The 27,843-nt window shown below is 37.9% G+C and overlaps 1 protein-coding gene and 1 non-coding gene across 3 annotated transcripts in view; both read right to left on the bottom strand.

Moving 5' to 3' along the window:
* Window positions 1–27,843, bottom strand: part of SCFD2 (sec1 family domain containing 2) — a 523,211-nt gene that overhangs the window by 399,427 nt on the left and 95,941 nt on the right. For both annotated transcript variants that reach the window (XM_025386356.1, XM_025386357.1), the window contains exon 4: window positions 8,275–8,450. In XM_025386356.1, coding sequence (XP_025242141.1) covers window positions 8,275–8,450 — 176 coding nt within the window. The remainder of the gene's footprint in view (window positions 1–8,274; window positions 8,451–27,843) is intronic.
* On the bottom strand, window positions 725–831 carry LOC112625683. Its single transcript, XR_003119744.1, has one exon. It is a non-coding gene; the product is annotated as a U6 spliceosomal RNA (small nuclear RNA).

The following is a 27,843-nucleotide window of genomic DNA, read 5'->3' as shown; positions in this document are numbered from 1 at the left end:
CGCTGGGAGTTGAAGACTGGAGCTGCTCCTATTCGGCCATCTTGCTCTAAATCCATTCAACATATTTTTATAAAACAATCCTACCTATTAAAAACTACTTTGGCAGCCAATAAAATAGATGCCTATTTTTTATTGCAAAGAGATAAAATTTTAAACTAAAGCTATATTTTACCTCAATTATCTTGAATGGCTTTATAACTCATTTATATTTTATTTAAAAACCATTTTCTAAGCTGGATTGTTTTAATTTAAAGTATACATTCTACCTAAAGAAATAACTGGAGATGGATATATTACATACATATTTTTATAAAGTATACATTTAGGAAGTAGGAAGTTTAAACACAGCTGCTTCCTTAATACACAGTTTGCTATCATTTTATTGCCACAATAAGTTATAGTCAATAAAAGGTTTTTTTCCTTGTATTACTCTTCAGTGATTTTATAGAGAGGAAATCAGATGTTGGGCAGCGTTCAAGAATACATATTACTTTTCAATGTTCTCACTTTATGATGCCTTGATTTTATCCCATAAAATCTTTTCTGGGGTTTCAAAGTTCTCTGAATCCAATGAGGATTATATTTATTATTATTATTATTACCACTCACACCAATACACCATGCCATTGTTTAAGACAAGCAGAAAAAGTATAAGGCTTAAAAAATCATAATGGGTTTGTTAATGCACAATTTTTCTTTAATTTTTACTTTTATTCTAGATTTTAAAAATGTGAAATGCTTCACGAATTTGCATGTCATCCTTGTGCAGAAGCCATGCTAATCTTTTCTGTATCATTCCAATTTTAGTATATGTGCTGCCAAAGAAAGCACCTAAGGCACAATTTAAAGGGTTATTTATTTGCTATGTAATTTTGACAAAAAGGTCAATTGTTTCATTCTCTTTGAAGTTCAAGCACTAGTTATTGTTACAGTTTTATAATAAGTGGTATAAACATACCTATAAAATAACTGTTTTCTTTTTCCTTTTCCCTTTTTTTTTTTTTGAGACAGGGTCACCGAGGCTGGAATGCAGTGGTGCAATTACGGCTCGCTGCAGCTTTGACTTCTTGGGCTCAAGTGATCCTCCTGCCTCAGCCTCCTGAGTACCTGGGACCACAGGCATGCACCACCATACCAAGCTATTTTTTTTTTTTCATTTTTAGTACAGACAAAGTCTCACTATGTTGCCCAGACTGGTCTTGAACTCCTGGCCTCAAGTAATCCTCCTGCCTTAGGATTGCAGGTGTGAGCCACTAGGTCTGGCCAATAAATTTTTAATGGGAAAAAAAGCTTTTTTCTTGTGATGACTAGCATAAAAACTTCAGTCATCCACTGCAGAAAAAGTGGGCTTTAAATCAAGATTTAAAGAAAAATACTGTCAAACATTATCAAACAGTAAATATAAAAAGATAGTAACATTTTTCTAAGTGACAAACTCATTCTTCCTTAATAAATTTTAATTTAGGAAACCAAAATCTAGGTGAGAATATATTAAAGGCATTCTTCACATAAAATAAGACAGCATTTGTAATATTTTTGACCCAGCTGAAGGAATAAATAATGACTATTTATTGAGGATTTACTGTACTTAGTTATGTATTAATACACATATAGTCTCACTCAATCCTGACAATAACACTACGAGATAGATACTTTATTCTTAGCTATGTATTAATTAGTTATGTATTAATACACATATAATCTCAGTCAATCCTGACAATAACACTATGAGGTAGATATTTTATTTATCTTTAGATGAGGAAACTAAGCCAAACTCTCTTGCTATATTACAAGAAAGGAATTCTTCATACTTTATACCCTTTCACCAAATTAAATGAATTTGTACTTTAATTAAAAGAAGGCAAAGCTACTTTGTGAAAACACTAATTGAATCATAAACATATCCATGATCAGTTTAAACTTGTTCTTTTCTACACTTTAAATTTGAAGCAAAATCAGAATTATTTTATAACTAGCACACATGTATTCAATGCCTAAAACACTGTCTGTGATATTGGACCCAGCAAGAGAAAAAAGGAGTCATGAAGATGTTTTATCTCCTTCGGCTTTTCAAATTGTACTCACTGCTAACAAATACTAGATTTTCCCCAACAATACTCAAAAAGGTTTCTCTTTTGAGCATATAATATTATCTTTAGAAATTAAATGTATAAATCTATTGTTTCCAGGAGTGTAAGTCCAACACAAATCTTACAAATAGTCCTCAGGTCTCTTGCCGACTAGTCGTTAGATCACCAAAACCACTGTAAGTAGAAGAAATGCAGTAACCTATTTTTAATTATAGATTTCTAAGACCAATTTCTTTTTTTTAACTAAGGTTGTCTATAACGTTACTTAAAGTAACGTTACCATAAAGTAAACATTGACATTTCAGTGATGGAGGCCTGGTAGAAAGTGGTGGGAATGAGTCTCCCAAAAAAATAAACAATTCTCAACATTAGCTGAAATTTCTTGGTGGCTCTCAAGCCCTTGGGGAAAAACGAAAGGTTGTCCTCACGCTCAAAATAAACACAAATGCCCTATTTTCAAACCAAAGTCTGTAAAAGGGGCAGCTGCCCATACATTATTACTTGTTAAACTAATGAATGAGTATATACTACATAAAGTAAGCACGTTCATAAACCAAGAGCATTCCGATGATCAGTTTATACATTCGCCTATGCTAAAACCCTAACTTGTAAGGACCCAGAAGTGACTGAGAACACAGTACTGGTCAGGGTGATATGCAATTATGCTAGGAGTAGGATTTTAGTATTTTAAATGTTTACTTCTTTTCCCCAATCTTACTCATTTATTTATTTAAGAGATTGGGCAGAGGCAAGGGGGTCTCTCTATATTGCCAGGCTGGAGCGCAGTGGCTATTCACAGGCCACTGCAGCCTCAAATTCCTGACTTCGAGTCATCCTCCTACTTCAGCCTCCTGAGTACCTGAAACTACAGATGTGTACCACTATGCCTGGGGTTCCTCAGTCTTTCAACTCTTTCTTTAGTTGTTGAAAGAACCACACCAATTACCATGATCACATCTAATAGTCTAAGAGTCTAATATGGAACAAAAGATTCCAAATAGTAATTACAAATAAAAAACGGCTTAGAATTAATATGTCAAGTTTCTTCAGAAACCTTTAGTAAGCTTATCTAGAAAGATTATCATTCTCAGGAGAAAACCTCTGCATAGCCTTGTTTTGAACCAATTTTATGAGATTTTGTAGCGGGGCTCACTTTAGAGGACATGTGATATAGACAGCAGCAGGGTGAAGAGATTGTCCATACGGTAGGGCAGGGAGAATGAAGGAGGTCACAATAGTGGCTTTGGGCAGGTTATCAGAGCCCATGAGTATAAAGAGGGTGTCCACAGGGGAGACAATGGTAGCCCAGGGCATGGTGTCAGAGCCAGAGCCAGGTGAGGCGGGCATTAGTGCATCGGGGTGGGAGAGTCTCGCAGGGGTTGTTGGAATCCAAGGGGATGGAAAGGGCATCCAGGTGGAAGGTGGTGGAAGTGAGGATCCATGGCAGGGGATCAGAACCTGAGCAAGGTAAGGATGGTGTCCACACGACTACCAGGACCCAAGTGGAATAAAGAGGACATCTCAAAGGGATGGGGAGGCTGGAGGAGAGGGGAGAATGCAGCAGCAGCCCTGCATGGGTTGTCAGAACCAAAGCAGGTGAGAAAGGTATCCAGGCGGAGGTTGAGGGATAACAACATCCCAGGATGCAGTGTAGGTCACTAAGCTGGTGAGGGTGGCCAAAGAGGGCAGTAGCAATGGTAGTGACTCGGCACAAAGTGTCAGAGCCTGCAGAATGAGGAGGGCATCTGTGCCTTAGGAGCCACAGTGTGGGCTTAGTGTGGGGTGCTGGAACCTGAGAGGCCTGAGGAGGGCCTCTATGAAGAAGGCAGAGGTAGGGGCAGCACAGAGATGTCAGAGCTCAATAGAGGTGGAAGAGCATCCCTATGGGGAGGTTTCCACAAAGGTACCTCTGTATGAAGTGAGAGAGAACATCCGTGTGGGCTTGGCCATGACCTGGAGCAGGAAGAGAGAGCCCAGGTGAGGTGAGGAGGCATCCACGCCACGGGGCAGCAGCTCTACTGGAAGATTAGTTACACACAGTGGGGACTGATAAAGTAATTAAATATGTCGAGGATAATGGGAGATAAGTTCCTCACTGTCAGAGAAGGGAGGTACAACTATGGAAAGGGGGAAAACTAGAATGAACCATGTGCTATTAGGTTAGAGCTATGATATTAAACCAGATGCAGTGGCTCACGCCTGTAATCCCAACATTTTGGTAGGCTGAGGTGGGAGAAGCACTTGAGTCTAGGAGTTTGAGACCAGCCTAGGCAACATAGAAAGATCCCATTTCTACAAAAAATAAAAAATAAAAATGAGCCAGGAGTGCTAGTGCACTCCTGTATTCAGGAGGCTGAGGTGGGAGAATCACTTGAGTCCAGCATGTCGAGGCTACACTGAGTGGTGATCATGCCACTGCACTCAATCTGGGTGACAGAGTGAGACCCTGTCTCAGAAAAAGAAGAAAAAGAACTATGAAAGCAATATGAGCTCATAGTTTTTAATGAAGACAGACATAATGACAGTGATAGAGATAGAAATATGTTTTAAAATGGTATAATTGGTAAATTCACAATCATTGTGAGTAATTTAAAATCATCTCTGACAGAAGATAAATCAAAGCGATAAAGAAATGAAGAAATTATAGTTTTGAATCACTTGATTATTATTACTTATATTATTATTATAATTATAAATATCAACAACAAAGCGATAGGTCCAGGTTATTTTTTGGAAATATTTTACTTTTAAGTAACTGATAATTCCTTTTTTAAACAAATAGAGAATAGAAAAAGAAAACTCACCCTAATCGACTTTACCAAACTATTATAAACTTTTTTGGAAAACAAGACCATGGCAGAACAATAAAGAAAAAAATATAGGCCAGGTGCAGTGGCTCATGCCTATAATTCCAACACTTTGGGAGGCCAAGGCAGACAGATCACTTGAGGTCAGAAGTTTGAGACCAGCATGGCCAACGTGGCGAAATCCCATCTCTACATACAAAAATTAGCTAGATGTGGCGGCACACACCTGTAATTCCAGCTATTCAGGAGGCTGACATGGGAAAATCACTTGAACCCCGGAGGTGGAGGCTGCAGTCAACTGAGATCACGCCACTGCACTCCAACCTGGGTGACAGAGCAAGATCTGTCTCAAAAAAAGAAAGAAAAAAAAATCCTAATTTCACCTATGAGCATAAATGCAAATTTCTATGGAAAATATTAGTAAACTAAATCCAGCAATTTGTATGTGTGTGTGTGCATATGTTTACATGTGTGAGTGTATGTGCGTGTGAGAACAAGTTGAATTAATCCCAGGAATGCAATGAAGATTATTTAGCATTTAAAAAGTTATAAACACAATTCACCACATTAACAGATTAAGGGAGAAAAACTATATAGTCATTTAAAAAATTAGTAATCTGCATTAAACAAAATGCAACACTAATGCATCACTAAAAAAAAAAAAAAAACAACAGCAAACTAGGATTAGGAAGAAACTTCCTTAGTCTGATTAAAAACAAAACAAAACCTTTTTGGAATATTTTCTTTAAAGTCAGGAATAAGCCGGGCGCGGTGGCTCAAGCCTGTAATCCCAGCACTTTGGGAGGCCGAGACGGGCGGATCACGAGGTCAGGAGATCGAGACCATCCTGGCTAACACAGTGAAACCCCGTCTCTACTAAAAAATACAAAAAGTAGCCGGGCGAGGTGGCGGGCATCTGTGTTCCCAGCTACTCGGGAGGCTGAGGCAGGAGAATGGCGTAAACCCAGAAGGCAGAGCTTGCAGTGAGCTGAGATCCGGCCACTGCACTCCAGCCCGGGCCACAGAGCCAGACTCCTTCTCAAAAAAAAAATAAAATAAAATAAAAATAAAGTCAGGAATAAGATGAAGATGCCTGTTAGCATGACTCTTACTGAAAAAGGGCCTAGTATGCCTGGTCAATGCACTATGAAAGACACTTGGTATCAAGTGTGGAAACGAAGAAACAAAACTGACTTTATTCACAGATAATATTCTTGCCCATACAGAAGACCCAGGACAATCAATGAATAACAACCAGAAATAAGAAAACAAGTATCATCACAAAATGCAAAGTGTTGGATCCATGATCACTATTCACAAGTCAATATATTCCTACATGCCAACAATAAACTGGAAAATTAAATTTTAAAAATTCAATTCATAATGGCATTAAAATCCTTAAAATACTCATGAATAAAAGCATAAAACTGAATATATGATTTAAAAGCACTGTGATGGATAAACTGACAACTAGAACAAACTAAAAACTGGGAATAAACCACTTTTATTTGGGATCTTAGTATATTACATATTAACAGGAAAAAGATGAGTGTATTTTGGCTCCAAATAACAGAAAACCAATCACCTTAAACAAAAATTATCATCTCACAAAACAAGATATTTTGAGGTAAGGCTCATAGCCATCACTAAGGATTCGAAAGTTTTCTTTTTTTCTTTTTGCCTTGATAGGAAAAATACATAATGAAGAAATAAGCTCCTTCTTCTGCCTCTTGATGTATGTTTGTGACATTTTAGACATTCTGGGATAATGAAGGGAGCTCATTGACATCCTGAAGAGGACACAGCTTTTAGCCTTACCTGGTTCAACATTTTTGGCAATCTTTGGTAAACTCAACAATATATAACAGGAGACATATTCCAGCCTATTCACTGCATAATTCTTCCTAATCTCACATACATACACACCACACACACACACACACACACACACACACACACACACGGGCACAAATGCAACAGCCTAACTAAACATCAGTAGAGATTGCATAAATAAATTGTATATTTATGATGTGGTTTAAAGGAATGAGCTAGATCTACATACATCACTTTATTTATTTATTTATTTATTTATTTATTTATTTATTTTTGAGATGGAGTCTCCCTCTGTCACCCAGGTTTAAGTGCAGTGGCACAATCTCAGCTCAATGCAACCTCCACCTCCCGGGTTCAAGAAGTTCTCCTGCCTAAGCCTCCCGAGTAGCTTCCTGAGTATAGATGACCACCACCACACCCAGCTAATTTTTATATTTTCAGTAGAGACAGGATTTTGCCATGTTGGCCAGGCTGGTCTCGAACTCCTGACCTCAAGTGATCCGCCCATCTCGGCCTCCCAAAGTGCTGGGATTATAGGCGTGAGCCACTGCACCTAGCCCATCACTTTGGATTATCTTAAAAATAGAACCTTGAGAGAAAAAAGCAAGCTATTTAGGGATATTTATAGTATAACATCACTTATGTAAAATTAAAACCTATAGCATAAATGCTCTATATTATTTATGAAAAAGTAAATATTTAATAAAAATGTAAAAACAACGAATTGAGCTTGTAATTATCTCTAGGGAAAGAAAAAGGAAAATCAAATTAGAGATGGTTATATAGTATCAAGAATGCTTCAACTTTATCTCTAGTTTTATTTCTTTAATGAAAAAGGATCCATGATAGATATGAAAATAATGATAAATCATATTGAGTCTATGTGGAAAGTTTACAGATACTCGTCGTTTTAGTACATTTATGCTTTATAATCCTCTATCCCTTTGTAAAGTACTGTATAATTTTAAAAACTACTTTATAATTTTAAAAAATACATACTACATATTTTTTGAAAAGTTTCCCATGAAAATATTTCATCAGTCATGAAAAGTTCCTATCCCACATACAAATATCTGTATAAACACTACAAATGGAGATCACTTCCTTCATTTTTTACTAAACGCCATTTTAAGGCACATGCTATGTGTCGCTTAAGGACTAGAAACTAGGTAATGTCAGAGGAAATGTGAATAGTAGTAATATGTTACAGAAAAAGTAGCAAGGATCAAATAAAGACACCATGAAGAGCGAGAAAGGTCCAAATGGCATAAAATTGAAAGAGGTTTCCAGAGGTTAGTTCAATGCTCAAAAAACATCCTTAGTATTGAATGAGAAGCCAAAGACATTACTGTCAAAATATTTTTTTAAACAGGTGTGAAAAAAGTTTCTACTTGAACTTTAACTCAGGGGCACTTAGAGAATATGAAGCAGGGCACATGTCAACAATATGATTTATTACTAAGGCTATAATAAATGTCAAAGTTTTTCCCTGGAAATCAAAACATTAATTATTAAGATCCCACGAAGTACCCACAGCAACACACCTGAAGAAGGAGTCTTTCAAAAGCGAGAAAGTTGTCCCACTTGGCAGTCTGCGGGTGTTTCAACGTTTGAGCTGTGGCCAGCCCAAGCTGGAGGAGCCCACAGTGATTCATTAGAGCTTTGAGGTTGTTCTTGAAGAGCTGAATATAGGACATGAGCTGTCCTGGTGTGACTCTCCCTGGAAAAACATAAGAATTTATCAGTGTACCCCTTTCTGGGAATAGTACAAATAATGAGAAGGATTCCATTAATAATACCACTGTCTTGTATTTGGGCAGAACATCAGAGTTGACTACAAGCTTTCCTAAGCTATTGTGATTCTTACAACTATATAGTGAAAAGAGCAATATTGGTACTATTATTAATACCTGCATTTTGCAAGTAAAGAAACCGGGATGTTAGTTAAGGATCTGGTCAAGGTCATATTGCTAGTAGAATTCATTTTATCATTATGTAATACTCTGTAAATAAGTTTTCAAATAAAGTCATATAAATAAATATTTGTTGAGCTCAACTTGGAGTACCTCTTTATGACATATAACATAGCAATCTAAGAGGGAAAAAGGTATGATTTCTAATTGTGTGTGTATATACAAAAAAGAAGATGAGAAATAGGTTATGACTCTACCTAAAACTTTACCACTGATATCAGTGAGTTCATGACAATATTCATGAGGATAAAAGCAGTTACACGGAACAAAAATGTATCAAGAACTAGGGCGGCAAAACCACTGGAAGAGGAGGTATCAGAAGAAAAGTTTGGTGTGGGTAACAGCACATTTGCTACAATGGTCACCTACATTTAGAACAAGAGAGTCCACTTCATAAAAGGACAGAGACTGTACAAAACACACGTACATCTACAAACACACAAACTGTTGAGGATTCACTCCTTCAGAGCCCCTAACTCCAAGTTTTGCCGGTAGCAGTCTTTCCACTGAGTCTCCTCCCACTCTCCAGTCTATGAAATTTCATTCCTGCCATTCCTCCATGCTATGTGCAAAGCTCCTGGACACCAGATACTCCCCACCAGGCAAGAAGGCACTGGGGCCAAACATAGATGTAAGCCAAGTAATTCATTCCTATGTTTCACCCACGCCATGTTTGTGGGTTGTTCTTTGATACTGAAATCCAAGTTTATTTGCTTGTTATACCTAGGTTTTTAAATATTTGGCAATGAAACCACCTGCATTTATTTAGCAATTTACACAGTGCTTACACAAACACACCCTTTACTGATTCTCATGGCAACTCCTTGAGGTAGCAAACGAGGCTTGTGCTGCGTCTACTAGCCCTGCCTGACGTGCTAAGAACACAATGTCTTACCCAGTGCTAAATGGCAGATATTACTTAATAAATGGTTTTTGCTAAAAGTAAAGACCTCGCCACATGAAACTCAAAAGCCTACAACATATCTTTCTATCTTTTCATTAATTTTTTGAAGAGATTAAGAATGTTTAAGTTCTTCATTACCAGTTTATCAGGGTAAGCATTTAAAGAAAAAGAACAGTGGGAATGATAAGTAGGAGAGTGAGTCTCACGAGTATCTTTACTCCCTTGGTAAAGCATGGGTTTGCTCCTGATTCTCAAAGCAGCAAGCTAACAATTTGCTTGCTCAAGTACTCATAGAAAAAAGACCTCATAAATACTTTGATTTCTTTATCAGGTTTATTAAGGTATTTTCTACATACAGGAACATTCACCCTTTTCTAGTGTACAGTTCTATGAATATTGACAAATGGATATGGTTGGATACTACTGTCACAGTCAAAATACAGAACATTCCCATCATTCCAAACAGCTCCCCTTCTTGGTAGTCCATTCACTTTCCCCAATTCCAGCCCTGTTGGTTGACGAACCCTTACCTGTGTTTATCTGATTTCCATCTCAGTTTTGCCTTTCTAGAGTGTCATATAAATGGAATCACATAGTATGTAGCCATTTGAGTTTGGTTTCTTTCGATGAATCATAATGTATTTGAGATTCATCCATGTTGCTGCTTTTTCTTTTTCTTGCTGAGTGATATTTCATTGTGTGGATGTATCATAGTTTAGCCATTTATTTATCTATTCACTAGTTAATGAGTATTTGGGTTGTTTTCAATTTTTTAGAAATTATGAATAAAGCCTTCACAAACATCTGTGTACAGGTTTTTGTGTGTGTATACATATGTCTCATTTTCCTTTAGGCAAATTTCTAGGAGTAGGTTTCTAGGTCAGATGCTAAGTATCTGCTTACTTTTAATTCTTTTTCAGTTTTTAAGCTTTATTTTATCACTCTTCTCAAATATATCAGAAAGCAAATCAACAGTGCATCTTATGTTAAGTTTACAACAAAACTGAACAATGTAATTGTGTTTGATGAAAAAGTTTTTTAGCAAAAAAGCATATGATACAGTCCATTGAAATGCAGGGTTCATGCTTTTTAGGTACATTAAAAAGTGGAAAATAAAAGACCTCTGCTACGCAGCAACATAAAACGAGTTTAAAAGACTTGAGTGGAAATCAGACACTTAGGGGTTTGTGGAAAAAAAAAAAAAACTTCTTGGTACTGATCCACATCTACATTTATAGTCCCATTTAGTTACTTTTTTAATTTTTATTTTAGGTTTAGAGGTACATGTGCAGGTTTGTTATATAGGTAAACTCATGTCATGGGGATTTGTGGTACAGAATATTTTGTCACCCAGGTACTACGTTTAGTACCTACTAGTTATTTTTTCTGATCCTCTCCTTCCTCCTACCCTCCACCCTCAAGTAAGCTCCAATATCGGCCGTTCCCCTCTTTGTGTCCATGTGTTCCCATCATTTAGCTCCCACTTGTAAGTGAGAACATGCAGTATTTAGTTTAAGTGCATGTTTAATTTTATAAGAATTTGGCAAACTGATTTCCAAAGTGGGCTGTACCACCAGCAACATATGAGAGTTTTAGTTGTTTTACAACTTCACCAACACTTGGTTTTGTCAGCTATTTTTATTTTAGCCATTCTAACAGATGTGTAGCAGTATCTCATTGTGGTTTTAAATTTCATTTTCCTAATGACTAATGATATTAAGCACCTTTTCACGTGTGTTTTTTGCCATCCTATATCTATTTTGCTGAAGTGGCTGGTCAAATCTTTTGCTCATTTTTTAATTAGGTTATTTGTTTTCTTATTACTGAGTTGTGAACGTCATGCACTTTTATTGATTCATTGATTCAATATATATTTCTGTAACAGGCACTATTCCTGTTTCTAGGAATAAATCCGTGAACAAATCCAGACAAAAATCCCTACATTTGTAGCCAACAAATAAAGATGATCTCCTAATTAATTCAGCCTCTTACGTGTCATTCTCTCTTAAGGGATGGGGACCTTTTGTGCAAATGACTAACATTTTTAAGAAATGATATTCTCTGACACCTATTATATTAAACAAATTTTCAGACAAAATGGTTTCAAACTTAAGAAACTTAAGAAATTGCCATGAGCTCCATTTATTTATATAAACACTGTACTGCAGGTGATGGCAGTGTGGCTCCTAAACACACAGAACTTAGTCTATCAAGACAAACATTCATTTAATGACCATACAAAGAGTTACTTAATCATGATAAGCACTGCTAAAGAAAAATACAAAATATCTTGAAGGTGTGAAAGGCTCTACATGATATGAAAACTGCCTACCCCTCCAACTCCATCTCCTCAACTGAAAGAAGAGGAATTAAATAGATTCAAAATATATACAATTCATTTGTACTGTAACTATGTTTTAGAGAGACTCCAGGAAATGGGAATCACCAGAGGAAGCCATCAGAGGATCGGCTTAGATTTCTATTGTAATAACCGTACGTTCATTTTAAAGATAAAAGTGTCTCCGATTAAAAAACACAGTCCAGGCCTGGCGCGGTGGCTCATGCCTGTAATCCCAACACTTACGGTTTGGGAGGCCAAGGCGGGCGGATCACGAGGTCAGGAGACCGAGACCATCCTAGCTAACATGGTGAAACCCCATCTGTACTAAAAATACAAAAAAATTAGCCGGGCTTGATGGTGGGCACCTGTAGTCCCAGCTACTCGGGAGGCTGAGGCAGGAGAATGGCGTGAACCTGGGAGGTGGAGCTTGCAGTGAGCCGAGATCGGGCCACTGCACTCCAGCCTGAGTGACAGAAGCAGACTCCATCTCAAAAAACAAACAAACAAACAAACAAAAAAACACAGTCCTCGCCAGGCGCAGTGGCTCACGCCTGTAATCCCAGCACTTTGGGAGGCTGAGGCGGGTGGATCACTTGAGGTCCAGAGTTGGAGACCAGCCTGACCAACATGGTGAAACCCCGACTCTACTAAAAATTCAAAAATTAGCCAGGCATGGTGGTGGGTGCCTGTAGTCCCAGCTACTGGGGAGGCTGAGGCAGGAGAATCACTTCAACCCGGGGGGCAGAGGTTGCAGTGAGCCGAGTTCGTACCACTACACTCCAGCCTGGCAGGCAGAGTGAGACTCCGTCTCAAAAAAAATAAATAATAAATAAATAAAAAAGAAAGAAATAGAAAAGTTAGCTGGGCATGGTGGTGCTCACTTGTAGTCCCAGCTACTCAGGAGGCTGAGGCAGAAGAATCACTTGAACCTGGGAAGTGGCAGTTGCAGTGAGCCGAGATCGTGTCACCGCACTCCAGCCTGGGTGACAGAGCGAGCCTCCATCTCAAAAAAAAAAAAAAAAAGTCAAATTTTTTATCCACTCAGCATTTCCTAGCTGAGACCCAGACTCAGCTACCATCTTTATGTTAAACGTCACCTTCTCATATAAGGCATGTGATCTAAAGGAACAAATGAGTATATCTCCTAATAGAAAATATCAACACCACACTATCTCGTATTCCTTGTGGATTTAGTAGTTATTCACCTTTTCTACTCTGTTCTATTCCCCTTTGTATGTCTGTTTTTACACACTCATGCCACTAATCCTTTGTTAGGTATAAATCATGACAACAGATTTTCTTTTTCCTAAAAATCCCTGAGAGGCTAACTGGAACTTAACAAAAAAAGTAATTCACACAGATGCTCAAAAAAAAAAAAAGGCCAGTGACATTTTAAAAAATTTTAAATTTAACCATAACCTTACCAAAAGCAAATGGAAATCAACTAATTGACTAACCACTGAAGTAAAATTTCTTGGTTTATATAAACTAAAACAGCAAGCAACTAGACAAGTGTTGAAAAAATAATGGACAGAACATTTATTCATACTTCACCTTACAAAAACAACAAACAAAACCCTTGACAGACAGATATACATGGTTATCTAAAAATGTCAACCCACAAGGCTTTACAACACATTTTAAAAGCCATAAAACAAAGGTTATTTCATATTAAGACTGTATAAATATATAGCAACTTTTTGAAATGTGATTTTCAGTTAGGCTTTCTTTTTCTTCTTCTTTTTTTTTTTCTTTACAGATGCAAGGTCTTGTTATGTTGCCCAGGTTAGTATCAAACTCCTGGCCTCAAGCAATCCTCCCACCTCCCAAAGTGCTGGGATTACAGGTGTAAGCCACCATACCTGGCCCTTATTTCACTTTTAAGAAAGAGAAACAAGCTTTTGGTTTCAATTTAGCTAAGAGAAAAACACAAAACCTCATCAAACATCAATTCTATACATTTTCAAAACTGTTATTAAAATATCAATTTATCTCGGGTAACAGGTTACAGATTTAGAAAACAAAAGGATTTCATATTATGTCAATATTCTCTGTGATTCTTACAATATTGAATTCAACTGAATTCAAATGCATTATGAAGCTGTATTAGTCCATTCTCACACTGCTATAAAGAAATACCCGAGACTAGGTAATTTATAAAGGAAAGAGGTTTAATGGTCTCACGGTTCTGCATGACTGAGGAGGGCTCAGGAAACTTACAATCATGGCAGAAGAAAAGCAAACATGTCCACCTTCACAAGGTGGGAGGAGAGAGGAAAATGAGTAGCAAAGAGGCAACAGCCCCTTATAAAACCATCATATCTTGTGAGAACTCACTCACTATCACCAGTACAGCATTGGGAAAACTGCCCCCATGATACAATTACCTCCACCTGGTCTCTCCCTGGGGATTATGGGGATTACAATTTAAAATGAGATTTGGGTGGGGACACAAAGCCTAACCACATCAGAAGCTATTCTTCCAATTACTGCACATATTTGCCAAATTATGGATTTCTCAATCTGTTTTCTGGCAGGTAAAATATATTTAAAATATTTACACATATATAATTCTTTATTGGCACTCTTAAAACAATGACTATTTTATCATAGTCATTCTGTCAGACTTGATTTAATGGCAAAACTGTTATGATGGGAAAAAGCAACCAACACATAAAATTTTGTCTAGAGGCCGGGCGCGGTGGCTCACCCCTGTAATCCCAGCACTTTGGGAGGTTGAGGCAGGCATATTACTTGAGGCCAGGAGTTTGAGACAAGTCTGGCCAACATGGCGAAACCCCATCTCTACTGGAAGTACAAAAATTAGCCAGACACAGTATCATATGCCTGTAATCCCAGCTACTCAGGAGACTAAGGCACGAGAATTGTCTGAGCCCAGGAGAAAGAGGTTGCAGTGAGCCAAGATTGTACCATTGCACTCCAGCCTGGGCGACAGAGGAAAACTCTGTCTTAAAAAAAAAAAAAAAGAAAAGAAACAATGAAATTTTGTCTGGAATAGCATATTTAGCAAATAAAAAATTGTAAAACCCTTGACATAAGAAACAGTCATATCGTCATTGCCTGTTTTTTATTCATTCAATTCTGCAAAGATGAATGAAAATCCAGTGGGTAGAATTTGAATAAACAGATGTATATGTTTTAAGACACGCATTCTTAGAAATCTAATGTCAGCATTTCATTTTTCTCCTTTTCATTTTCTAATATAATAAAGGCAATGTATATTAGAATACTTAAATATAATATATTCTGCTAAAACTCTGGTTTATTAGTTCATACACAACTGGCAAACAGGAATTATGTCAATATTATTCAAAAGTCACATCTGTTCATGTGAGATTTTTTCCCCATTATTTTAATATTTTGTGCTACCAAAGACGGCAGCTAAACACAAAGTAAATGAGCACAACTGAACACACCAAGCTACAAGAGGAATTGAGTACCCTATGAAGCACCCATTCATCCTTGCTTTTCCTCTTGGCTCGGCTGGCCATGCGCCCTGTTTTGAAAGTGATTCCTGTTTGATTCGACCTGATCTCCAATGCATTTTGCTTTTGACTTCCTAAACAACCTCAACTCCTCTTACACCTTCCAATGAGCTACCGTAAACTCTTTTGCTCACATAAAGTTCCATATATGCTGTAACACTGATTTATAGAAATTTAGCATGTCTTTTTAACTGTGCTAATATTTTTATCAAGAGTCTTAATGTTTTTGTAAGTGCTCTGATTACAAGGTTGCATAGATTTTTGAATGGGCTCCTGCTGATACCATGAGCCCTGATTCCTAGTATGTGATGCAAAACCCAAGTTTTTCAGAAATGCATATATATCATAGCAAAAAATACCCCTGCTGATATATAGACAGGGGTGGAACTTTACTAAGATTAAACTATTGGTTAGTACACAGCACCATGAAAGAAAACTTCAAATGTTAATTCAACAGCTGACACAAGAGAAACAGAATCTTGAGTATGCCAGATGGCTGAGTTCCGTAAATAATATGCAAAAGACAAGAGGCTACCCTGAGCACATGTGTTTATATTGGCTCCGCAGGAGATGCATCAGAATGATAAAAAGGAATAAAAAGGGGTAGAAATGCACTCAAGAAGATCACTGAAATAGTCTATAAGCAGACAAAAGATTTCAACACCTTTTCCCCTCACCTGTTGGTTATCTCTGGAACTCACATTATCTATTTTAGCTTTCTGTTTTGTTCTGTCAACTCAGCAAGATCTTATAGCTGTCCATGTTCTTAGTAGAGGATATTAAGTCCCTTGCCCTTCTCTTTATTTCTTCTTTCCCTCTTTCACCTTTTAAATTATCAGTATTTGTCTTTTTCCTGGTCAAGATTGATAGCATTTCTATTTCATTCCATAACCATAATAAATTATGGTTTTACTAAAGTATTTGGTGCTTTTTCTGTAGTTTGATTCTAAAAGTTCAAAATCAATCAGTAGTGTTTACAACACCATAAACTGTATAACAATTCCATTCTCCTGTACTTTGAAGATTCACAGTGATTGTGTCTAATTTAGAGCTTTTTCAAACTTTTATTTTAGGTTCGGGGTAGAGGTACAGGTTTGTTATGAGGTTTTTTAATTCTTTCTACTTGCTTCTCAGTAAACCTATTTAATTTGAATACAGTTTCCTTCTGTATTTTGGGAAAGTTTCACATTCTTTCATGCTAATTGCTCTCTGTCTTTTGAAACTATTAATAGTTCATGGGCCTTCTAGATTGCTTCTGTATGTTTGTCTTTTCTCTGATCTTTTCTTCTACATTTCTTTCTATATTCTCTTCTCTCTCCTTTGTTCCTACATTTTAGGAGATTTTCTTGATTTATCTTTAAACTACTGGCTGAAGTTTTTGGCTAAATATTTTATTTTCACAATGATATCTTTAATATCCAAGGGCCTTTTTTAAAACAGCTTTATTGAGATATAACTTACATACTATAAAATCCCCCCTTAAAGTATACAATTCAGTGATTTTTGGTATATTCACAGAGTTGTACAACCATCAGTGTGATATAATTTCAAAACATTTTTATTAGCCTAAAAAGAAACCCCATACCCAAATAAAAAAGATTTTATATATCTATACATATTAGAATTTCAGCTGAACAAAATTTCCAGCTAAAAGGCATAACTGTACTTAGCTATACCAGGAAATGAAAAAACAACAGAAATGATAATATTCAAGTAAATTCAGCAATAATTGAACTCTGTTTTTTTTAATATAGTAAAACTATCATCATGTGTGGTTTTTTTAATTTAATGAAGTACAAATTTCTAGATAGTGAAAGAGTGATGGATGAGTATGAATTTATGGAGGAAAACAAACAACAAAAATCAACTCCCACCTCCATAAGAGGCTTTGCTTGGAATATGTGAAAGCGCTCTGACCACAGAAGGAGCTACCTGCCCAGAAGAAAAAGCATGAGCTACTCCAGCCTCAGAAGCCTCAGGGATAATAGAGGTGAATAGTGAGGAGTATAACCTACATAAAGCACATGAACCTTAAGTATACGGTTCAAATAATTTTTACGTATGTATATATCCATGTACTCACCAACCAGAGCAAGATATAGAATATGTCAAGCACTCTAGAAGACTCCCTTGTATACTTACCCACTTGATAATCTCCTCCTAAAGGTAAACACAACAGACCATTTTTTGTCTAGTTTTAAACTTAATATAAATGGAATCCTACATAATGTATTCTTTCTTGTCTGGCTTCTTTTGTTCCAAAATCTCATTTTTTGTTTGTTTGTTTGTTTCTGTGTTTTACTACTCTATATGACTATAACAGTTTTTTTAAATCAATTCTACTGTTAAAACATATTTAGGTTTTAGAGTCTGGGGCCATCATAAATACTAATGCTATGAACATTCTAAGACATGCCTTTCAGTGGACATAATCATTTGTTTCTATTGGATATATACACAGGTATGGAACTATTGGGTGGGTGAATATCAGTTTTCCTTGATACTGTCAGTTTTCCATGGTTGTACCAATATCCTCACACATTTTACTTTTTTTTTTTTTAAGGCAGAGTCTCAGTTTGTAGCCAGGCTGGAGTGCAATGGTGCAATCTCAGCTCACTGCAACCTCCGCCTCCCAGGTTCAAGTGATTCTCATGCCTCAGCCTCCCAAGAAGCTGGGATTACAGGTGCCCACCACCACACCCAGCTAATTTTTGTATTTTTTTTTTTTTAGTAGAGACAGGGTTTCACCATGTTGGCCAGTTACATTTGCTTTAACATAACTTAAAATAATTTTAAAATATGCATGTAATGATGCATTACATGCATAATGTAATGTATGACTGATAAGTTTCCTTCATGGTATTTTATGCTGGGTAGACAAAAGTCTAATGAGTGAAAGAAAAAAAAAATCACAAGAGAAACCACATTGCCACATTGCCATACTATTAATATGCACCTTTTTTTATTGTTTGTTTATTTGTTTATCTACTTACTTTCTTACCTTATTATATAGAAAAAAGTTGGAAAGGCAAGACACTAATTTAAGAAAAAAGGTTACTTTGAAGAACAGGATGGTGGGGGCAGGGAAGAGAGGAAGTGTACATTCATTTTTTATTTTATATATGTTGTCATCTGAATTTTCTAGAAGCTTGTGCTAGTATAACTTTTGAAATATTGTCTATGTTCTGACACAAAACAATATGTCTCATGTACAACAGACGGATGTATCTTTTTCTCTGGGAAATTTGACTTTATTACTATCACTATTTGTACAACACACAAAGCATTGTCTTTCAACAGATAAAGAAATAGAAGAGAAATAATAACTCCTTACTTCTTACCTCAATGGGGTTTAAATGAGAAAGAAATATGGTTAACATGCATATTTAAGTCAGCCATAAGAAAAAAAATCCTGCTCATAATGACTATCAGATACTGAAACAACTTATTAAAGGGGGAAGAGGGAAGGAATTATAAATCTTCTCCCACAGGGATTTGGAGGACTATATATACAGCCAACAGTATAGTGAAAGTTGGATAAAGCCCAGCTGGGAATTGATGTCCATTTTAATAGCACCATAAATATTGAAGGTTTTCTGGGACATCCTTTAAGTAGTATAGGTTTCTTGTTATACAATTTTTTTAGCTCTACAGCATTACAAAGGTAAAATAAGAAATTAATGTGAAAAGAGCACTTTAATTATATGAATCAATTCAATCAAATGGGTTTAAAATTCAGAAATCTGCTGAAAAATCTATTTCAAGGCTACTATGGAATAAGGTACAACTGCTGCAGGATCCGGAGTCATGAACAGAAAATAAATAGCTCTCTCCGAAGTTATACAAAACAGTGAAATATAAAACCACCAGAAACATTTACGGTTTAGCTTTCTTTGGAAATGCAGCCTTCTTGAGGCTAATTTAAACAGTGCCTCAACATTTATAAACTCAGCAGATAGCACGGCAGATAATAGGTAGATTACCTCTGTTTTGCAGGGGCAAATTACCAGGCCACCAGGGAAACCATTTTCTTGGTGGATCCACTCTAACTTGGAAAGGAATTTCTGCTCTTAAGGGTACCTCTAAATAAATTCCCACCTACAGCCATGGGCCTTCTCCCCATATCATTCTCTCAGGATTTAAAAGCTGCTAGCCATATTATCATGTTGAGGATCCCTTATATTGAGAAAATTTAAGAAGACTGATAAGCAAGATGGCTGACTAGAGTTGCCTAATGTTCATCTCCCCAACAAAAAAGAACCAAAACAATAAAAAAAACAACTAAAATTCAAGCAGAATGACTAAAGGAGAATGCTGAAGTACAGTACAGCAAGGGAGTGGTGGAAACCATGTGGGGCACAAAAACTCAGAGGATGGCACATAAAGAAACACCTTGCCTTCACCTCCCCATTCCCCTGGCTGGGATCTGCTCAGAACTAGAATGGTCTTTTCCTTGAGGGGAAAGGGTAAGCTGGAGGCCTCCAGCAGCCCCTATCACCACTGTAGATATCTGCAATCTTTGCTACCAGAGAACACTGCAGTCCTCACAGGTCATGAACCCAGTTAGGGAGCTTCCTGGAGGTCACATGGCTGTACTACTTCAGAAAAAGAACCCACATTCTGTCCCACCACCTCCCCACAACCCTGTGGCCCAAGATGCTTTGCACAATACCATCTTGAAACTAGAGCCTCTACTAGAGTGCATCCTTCTCTGGGGGAAGAGTAGCCACTGCATCCCATCATCGCTGAGGCTTTGCCATCACTGTACCATATTCACATACACAGAAGCAGAGCATTCCCTAGCCAAACCACTGAAGCTTGCACCCCGCTGAAGTAAAGCTCCCTAAGGGGCACTCCATCTCCTGGATCCCAGCTCCTGCGGTGCGTGCCCCATTCCCAGGCTACTAAGAGCCTCGCCCAGGGGAATACTCACACTCCTGGCACCTGAGCCAATCTGGTGCCTTGACCCCCAGAAATCTGAGCTTCAGCCTAGTGGAGCAGCCATGCACCCTGGTGCCTAAGCTGATGCAGCACCCAGCCTCTCAGGGACACAAAATCCTAGTCCAGCAGAGTAGGTATATGTTCTAACCCCCAGGGACTGGAATCCAGACTTCAGCAAAAGCACAGGGCCCCCCAGCATCCCACCCTTTGGGACCTAGAACCTGGTCCCAGTAGAGGTCCACCATCTCCCAGTACCTCACTCCCCAAGGACCTGGAGCTCCCGCACAGCAGAGCAGTCATATACCCCATGCTCCCTAGCTGATAAAGGAAACCAGGGCCCTGGCCCAGCAGAGCAGCTACGCTCCCAGGCACCTGAGAAAATGTGGTACCCTGTCCCAAGGGAAATAGAGCTTTGGCTGAGCTGTGGCACCCCCCTCTGGGCCAAACAGTCACAGCACCCCGCCTCCCTGGATGTGGACTAGCCCTTTGAAGTCTGAGCTGTTGAGGTACCCTGCCTCTCTGTGAAGTTGAGTCATTGTTGCCTTGCTCCTTGAACTCTGAAACACAGCCACGGTTGTGTGCCCCCATTCCTGGGCCCTTGGTGCTACTGCACTTGGCCTCACAGAGCCGATGTCACTACCACGTCCCAGCATCCCAGAGTCCAGAGTCACCACTATGTGGTATTCTCTCTCTCCTAGTGCCTGGGTAGCTACTGTGCCCTGTTGGCTCTGGAATCCAAATTTCAGATGTGCTCTGCTCCCCAGGGTCTGACCTTCTAGAACACCCCTTCTTCCCTGGTGCCATGCCAGCTCTGTGCCCTGATCCCTAGGACCAGAGTCACAGACATAAACCTGTCCCCTAGGTCTAAGCTACTGGGGAGTGCCTCAGACTCAATCCCCAACTTTGCAGGAGAGCTTCATCTAACTGTGCTTCAGTTAGTGAACCTGTGCCCACATCACAGGTGTCACAGTAGTTCAGCAAAACACTGAGCTCTGAACCCCAGCTCCATAGCCACTCCAACCACCTGTGCCCTAGAACGCAGTACTATTATCACTGCCTGTGGACCATGTCAGACCTGGCACCAAGAAGGATACGCTCAGCTAACTCTCCGAACTGTGGGAAAAAAAGGAACAGAAAAACCCCTACCCTTACCACTGGGAATCCTAACCTACAGTGCCACCACTGTTGCCAAAAACTCCTGCAGCCTAGGCCACTGAGACACCTATAATTATCACCGACACACTGATCACAGCTGAAGAAGCTACACAGAGTCTGTACCCGCCCAGAACCAGAGTCAATGCACCCTGCACAAGTAACACCCTAAAACTAACCCGCAGGTGAAAGTCTTTCCCTACAAAAGCCACTTATAAATTGGGAAGAGACAACCATTCTACCAGATACACAGACATCACCATAGGGACACAAAAACATTTAAAAAGCAAGTAAACATGACACTACCAAAGGAACACAATTGTTCTCCAATAATTGACTTCCAAAAACAATGGAAATTTATGAATTGCCTAAAAAGAAATTCAAAATAATAATCTTAAAGAGACTTAGCAAGATAAAAGAGAATACAAATAGACAATTCAATTAAACCAGAAAATAATTCATGATCTGAATTAGAAATTCAACAGAGATAAAAATCGTAAAAAAGGACCAAACAGATATCTTGGAGCTGCAGAGAATTAAAAAAATATAATTGGGCTGGGCATGGTAAGTCATGCCTGCAATCCCACCACTTTGGGAGGCCAAGGCAGGAGGATTGCTTTAGCCCAAGAGTTCAAGACCAGCCTGGGCAACACAGCAAGACCCTGTCTCTAAAATAATAATAAAATATAAAAAATGTAAAGAAATAATTGAGAACTTCAATAGCAGACCAGATCAAGCAGAAGAAAGAATCTGTGAGCTTGAAGACAGTTCTTTTGAAATAAATCAGTCAGAGGAAACAAAAGAAAAAATATTGAAAAAGAGTTTAGAGCTGTGGGTAGAGTAGCATGCAGCATACAAATATTCTCATTATGGTAATTCCAGAAGGATAAGCAATGGAGAAAAGCATAGAAGCTTATTTGATGAAATAATTACTGAAAATCTCTGAAGTATTAGCAAAGATTTGGACATCTAGATCCATGATACAAAGTCCCCAAAAAGGTTCAGTCTGAAAAGGACCTAAACAAGGCACACTACGAAAACAAAAACAATTGTAAAAGCAACAAAAGAAAAGAATCAAGTGACATATAAGGGAATCCCCGTTAGATTACCAGTGATTTTCTAAACAGAAACCTTGCAGGCAAGGAGCTAATGGGATGATATGTTCAAAGTGCTGAAAGGAAAGAAATGGAAAAAAAAAAAAAAAAAAAAACCTGTTAGCAAAGAATACTACACCCAGCAAAGCTTTCCTTCAGCAATGAAGAAGAAATAAAATTTTCCCCAGATAAGCAAAAGCTGAGGGAATTCATCATTACTAAACCAGCCTCACAAGAAATGCTTAGGAAAGTTCTTCAACTGGAAGTGAAAGGACAATTACTATCACAAAAACATATCAAAGTATAAAACTCACTGGTAGAGGTAAATAATTCAAATTCAAAATATGCCATTACTATAATGGTGGTGTGTAAATATTTCAAATTTCTACTATGAAAGTTAAAAGTCAAAATATTCAACAAAAATAGTTACACCAACTTGTTAAGAAATACACAACATTAAAAGATGCAAATTCTGACATCAAAAATATAAATTGTGGGGGGTGGGGAGTAAAAGTCCAGATTACTTTTATGTGACCAAAGTTAAACTGTTATCAAGTTAAAACAAATGGTCTGACTGGGCGTAGTCACTCATGCCTGTAATCCCAGCACTTTGGGAGGCCAAGGCAGGTGGATCCCCTGAGGTCAGGAGTTGAAGACCAGTCTGACCAATGTGGTGAAATCCTGTCTCTAATAAAAATACAAAAACTTAGCCAGGTGTGGTGGCAGGCACTTGTAATCCCAGCTACTCAGGAGGCTGAGGCAGGAGAATTGCTTGAACCTGGGAGACAGAGGCTGCAGTGAGCTGAGATGGCACCATTGTACTCCAGCCTGGGCAACAAGAGTGAAACTCTTCTCAAAAAAAAAAACAAAAACAAAAACAAAACAAAAATGGTCTATTATGACAGCAAGATGTTTTATGTAAGCCTCAAGATAAAAGATAACTACAGAGCAGAAAACTATGACAGATACACAAATGAGAAAAAGAAAAGGAATCAAAGCTTAGTACTAAAGAAAACTACTAAATCACAGAAGCAAACAATAAGGGAGGAAAAAAGGAAAAATGATCTAAAAAACAACCAGAAAACAATTAACAGAATGGCAATAGTAAACCCTTGCCTATCAATAATAATCTTAAATATAAATATAAACGGATTAAAGTCACCAATCAGAAGATATAGAGTGGCTGAATGGAAAACAACAACTACAACAAGATCAAACTCTATGCTCCCCATAAAAGACCCATTTTAGCTTTAAGGACACAGGCTGAAAGCAAAGGGAAGGAAGAAGACATTTTCTGTAAAAAGCAACCAAAAAAAAAAAAAAAACACGCAAGGAGAGCTATACTTAGATAAAATAGACTTCAAGTCAAAAACTGTTACAAGAGACAAAGGTTAATATTTAATGTTAAAGAGGTCAATTCATCAAGAGGATATAACAATTGTAAATATATATGCACCCAACATTGGAGCACCTAAATATATAAAACAAATATTAACAGTCATGAAGAATAAATAGATAGCAATACAATAATAAGAGTTCAATACTCCCGTTTGTACAATGGGTAAGTCAACCACCCCAAAAATTAATAAGGAAATATTGGACTTGAACTGCTCTTTAGACCAAATGGACCTAATAGATTTATATAGAACTTTCCATCTAACGGCAACAGAATAATATTCTTTAGCACACATAAAACATGCTCCAAGATACACTATATGTGAGGCCACAGTATAGGTCTTAAGAAATTTAAGAAGATCACAATCATATCAAGTATTGTTTCTTTTTTTTTTTTTTTTTTTTTTAAATTTATTTATTATTATTATACTGTAAGTTGTAGGGTACATGTGCATAACGTGCAGGTTTGTTACATATGTATACTTGTGCCTTGTTGGTGTGCTGCACCCATCAACTCGTCATTTACATCAGGTATAACTCCCAATGCAATCCCTCCCCCCGCCCCCCTCCCCATGATAGGCCCCGGTGTGTGATGTTCCCCTTCCCGAGTCCAAGTGATCTCATTGTTCAGTTCCCACCTATGAGTGAGAACATGCGGTGTTTGGTTTTCTGTTCTTGTGATAGTTTGCTAAGAATGATGGATTCCAGCTGCATCCATGTCCCTACAAAGGACACAAACTCATCCTTTTTTATGGCTGCATAGTATTCCATGGTGTATATATGCCACATTTTCTTAATCCAATCTGTCACTGATGGACATTTGGGTTGATTCCAAGTCTTTGCTATTGTGAATAGTGCTGCAATAAACATACGTGTGCATGTGTCTTTATAGCAGCATAATTTATAATCCTTTGGGTATATACCCAGTAATGGGATGGCTGGGTCATATGGTACATCTAGTTCTAGATCCTTGAGGAATCGCCATACTGTTTTCCATAATGGTTGAACTAGTTTACAATCCCACCAACAGTGTAAAAGTGTTCCTATTTCTCCACATCCTCTCCAGCACCTGTTGTTTCCTGACTTTTTAATGATCGCCATTCTAACTGGTGTGAGATGGTATCTCATTGTGGTTTTGATTTGCATTTCTCTGATGGCCAGTGATGATGAGCATTTTTTCATGTGTTTGTTGGCTGTATGAATGTCTTCTTTTGAGAAATGTCTATTCATATCCTTTGCCCACTTTTTGATGGGGTTGTTTGTTTTTTTCTTGTAAATTTGTTGGAGTTCTTTGTAGGTTCTGGATATTAGCCCTTTGTCAGATGAGTAGATTGCAAAAATTTTCTCCCATTCTGTAGGTTGCCTGTTCACTCTGATGGTAGTTTCTTTTGCTGTGCAGAAGCTCTTTAGTTTAATGAGATCCCATTTGTCAATTTTGGCTTTTGCTGCCGTTGCTTTTGGTGTTTTAGACATGAAGTCTTTGCCCATGCCTATGTCCTGAATGGTACTACCTAGGTTTTCCTCTAGGATTTTTATGGTATTAGGTCTAACATTTAAGTCTCTAATCCATCTTGAATTAATTTTCGTATAAGGAGTAAGGAAAGGATCCAGTTTCAGCTTTCTACTTATGGCTAGCCAATTTTCCCAGCACCATTTATTCAATAGGGAATCCTTTCCCCATTTCTTGTTTCTCTCAGGTTTGTCAAAGATCAGATGGCTGTAGATGTGTGGTATTATTTCTGAGGACTCTGTTCTGTTCCATTGGTCTAGATCTCTGTTTTGGTACCAGTACCATGCTGTTTTGGTTACTGTAGCCTTGTAGTATAGTTTGAAGTCAAGTAGCGTGATGCCTCCAGCTTTGTTCTTTTGACTTAGGATTGTCCTGGAGATGCGGGCTCTTTTTTGGTTCCATATGAACTTTAAAGCAGTTTTTTCCAATTCTGTGAGGAAACTCATTGGTACCTTGATGGGGATGGCATTGAATCTATAAATAACCTTGGGCAGTATGGCCATTTTCACGATATTAATTCTTCCTATCCATGAGCATGGTATGTTCGTCCATTTGTTTGTGTCCTCTTTTATTTCACTGAGCAGTGGTTTGTAGTTCTCCTTGAAGAGGTCCTTTACATCCCTTGTAAGTTGGATTCCTAGGTATTTTATTCTCTTTGAAGCAATTGTGAATGGAAGTTCATTCTTGATTTGGCTCTCTGTTTGTCTGTTACTGGTGTATAAGAATGCTTGTGATTTTTGCACATTAATTTTGTATCCTGAGACTTTGCTGAAGTTGCTTATCAGCTTAAGGAGATTTTGGGCTGAGACAATGGGGTTTTCTAAATATACAATCATGTCATCTGCAAAGAGGGACAATTTGATTTCTTCTTTTCCTAACTGAATACCCTTGATTTCTTTCTCTTGCCTAATTGCCCTAGCCAGAACTTCCAACACTATGTTGAATAGGAGTGGTGAGAGAGGGCATCCCTGTCTTGTGCCCGTTTTCAAAGGGAATTTTTCCAGTTTTTGCCCATTCAGTATGATACTGGTTGTGGGTTTGTCATAAATAGCTCTTATTATTTTGAGGTACGTTCTATCAATACCGAATTTATTGAGTGTTTTTAGCATGAAGGGCTGTTGAATTTTGTCAAAAGCCTTTTCTGCGTCTATTGAGATAATCATGTGGTTCTTGTCTTTGGTTCTGTTTATATGCTGGATTATGTTTATTGATTTGCGAATGTTGAACCAGCCTTGCATCCCAGGGATGAAGCCCACTTGATCATGGTGGATAAGCTTTTTGATGTGTTGCTGAATCCGGTTTGCCAGTATTTTATTGAGGATTTTTGCATCGATGTTCATCAGGGATATTGGTCTAAAATTCTCTTTTTTTGGTGTGTCTCTGCCAGGCTTTGGTATCAGGATGATGTTGGCCTCATAAAATGAGTTAGGGAGGATTCCCTCTTTTTCTATTGATTGGAATAGTTTCAGAAGGAATGGTACCAACTCCTCCTTGTACCTCTGGTAGAATTCAGCTGTGAATCCATCTGGTCCTGGACTTTTTTTGGTTGGTAGGCTATTAATTGTTGCCTCAATTTCAGAGCCTGCTATTGGTCTATTCAGGGATTCAACTTCTTCCTGGTTTAGTCTTGGAAGAGTGTAAGTGTCCAGGAAATTATCCATTTCTTCTAGATTTTCCAGTTTATTTGCGTAGAGGTGTTTATAGTATTCTCTGATGGTAGTTTGTATTTCTGTGGGGTTGGTGGTGTTATCCCCTTTATCATTTTTAATTGCGTCGATTTGATTCTTCTCTCTTTTCTTCTTTATTAGTCTTGCTAGTGGTCTGTCAATTTTGTTGATCTTTTCAAAAAACCAACTCCTGGATTCATTGATTTTTTGGAGGGTTTTTTGTGTCTCTATCTCCTTCAGTTCTGCTCTGATCTTAGTTATTTCTAGCCTTCTGCTAGCTTTCGAATGTGTTTGCTCTTGCTTCTCTAGTTCTTTTAATTGCGATGTTAGAGTGTCAATTTTTGATCTTTCCTGCTTTCTCTTGTGGGCATTTAGTGCTATAAATTTCCCTCTACACACTGCTTTAAATGTGTCCCAGAGATTCTGGTATGTTGTATCTTTGTTCTCATTGGTTTCAAAGAACATCTTTATTTCTGCCTTCATTTCGTTATGTACCCAGTAGTCATTCAGGAGCAGGTTGTTCAGTTTCCATGTAGTTGAGCGGTTTTGATTGAGTTTCTTAGTCCTGAGTTCTAGTTTGATTGCACTGTGGTCTGAGAGACAGTTTGTTATAATTTCTGTTCTTGTACA

This window comes from Theropithecus gelada, chromosome 5 (genome assembly GCF_003255815.1).
Source record: "Theropithecus gelada isolate Dixy chromosome 5, Tgel_1.0, whole genome shotgun sequence".
Lineage (NCBI taxonomy): Eukaryota > Metazoa > Chordata > Mammalia > Primates > Cercopithecidae > Theropithecus > Theropithecus gelada.
This window is presented reverse-complemented; position numbering and strand designations above follow the sequence as displayed.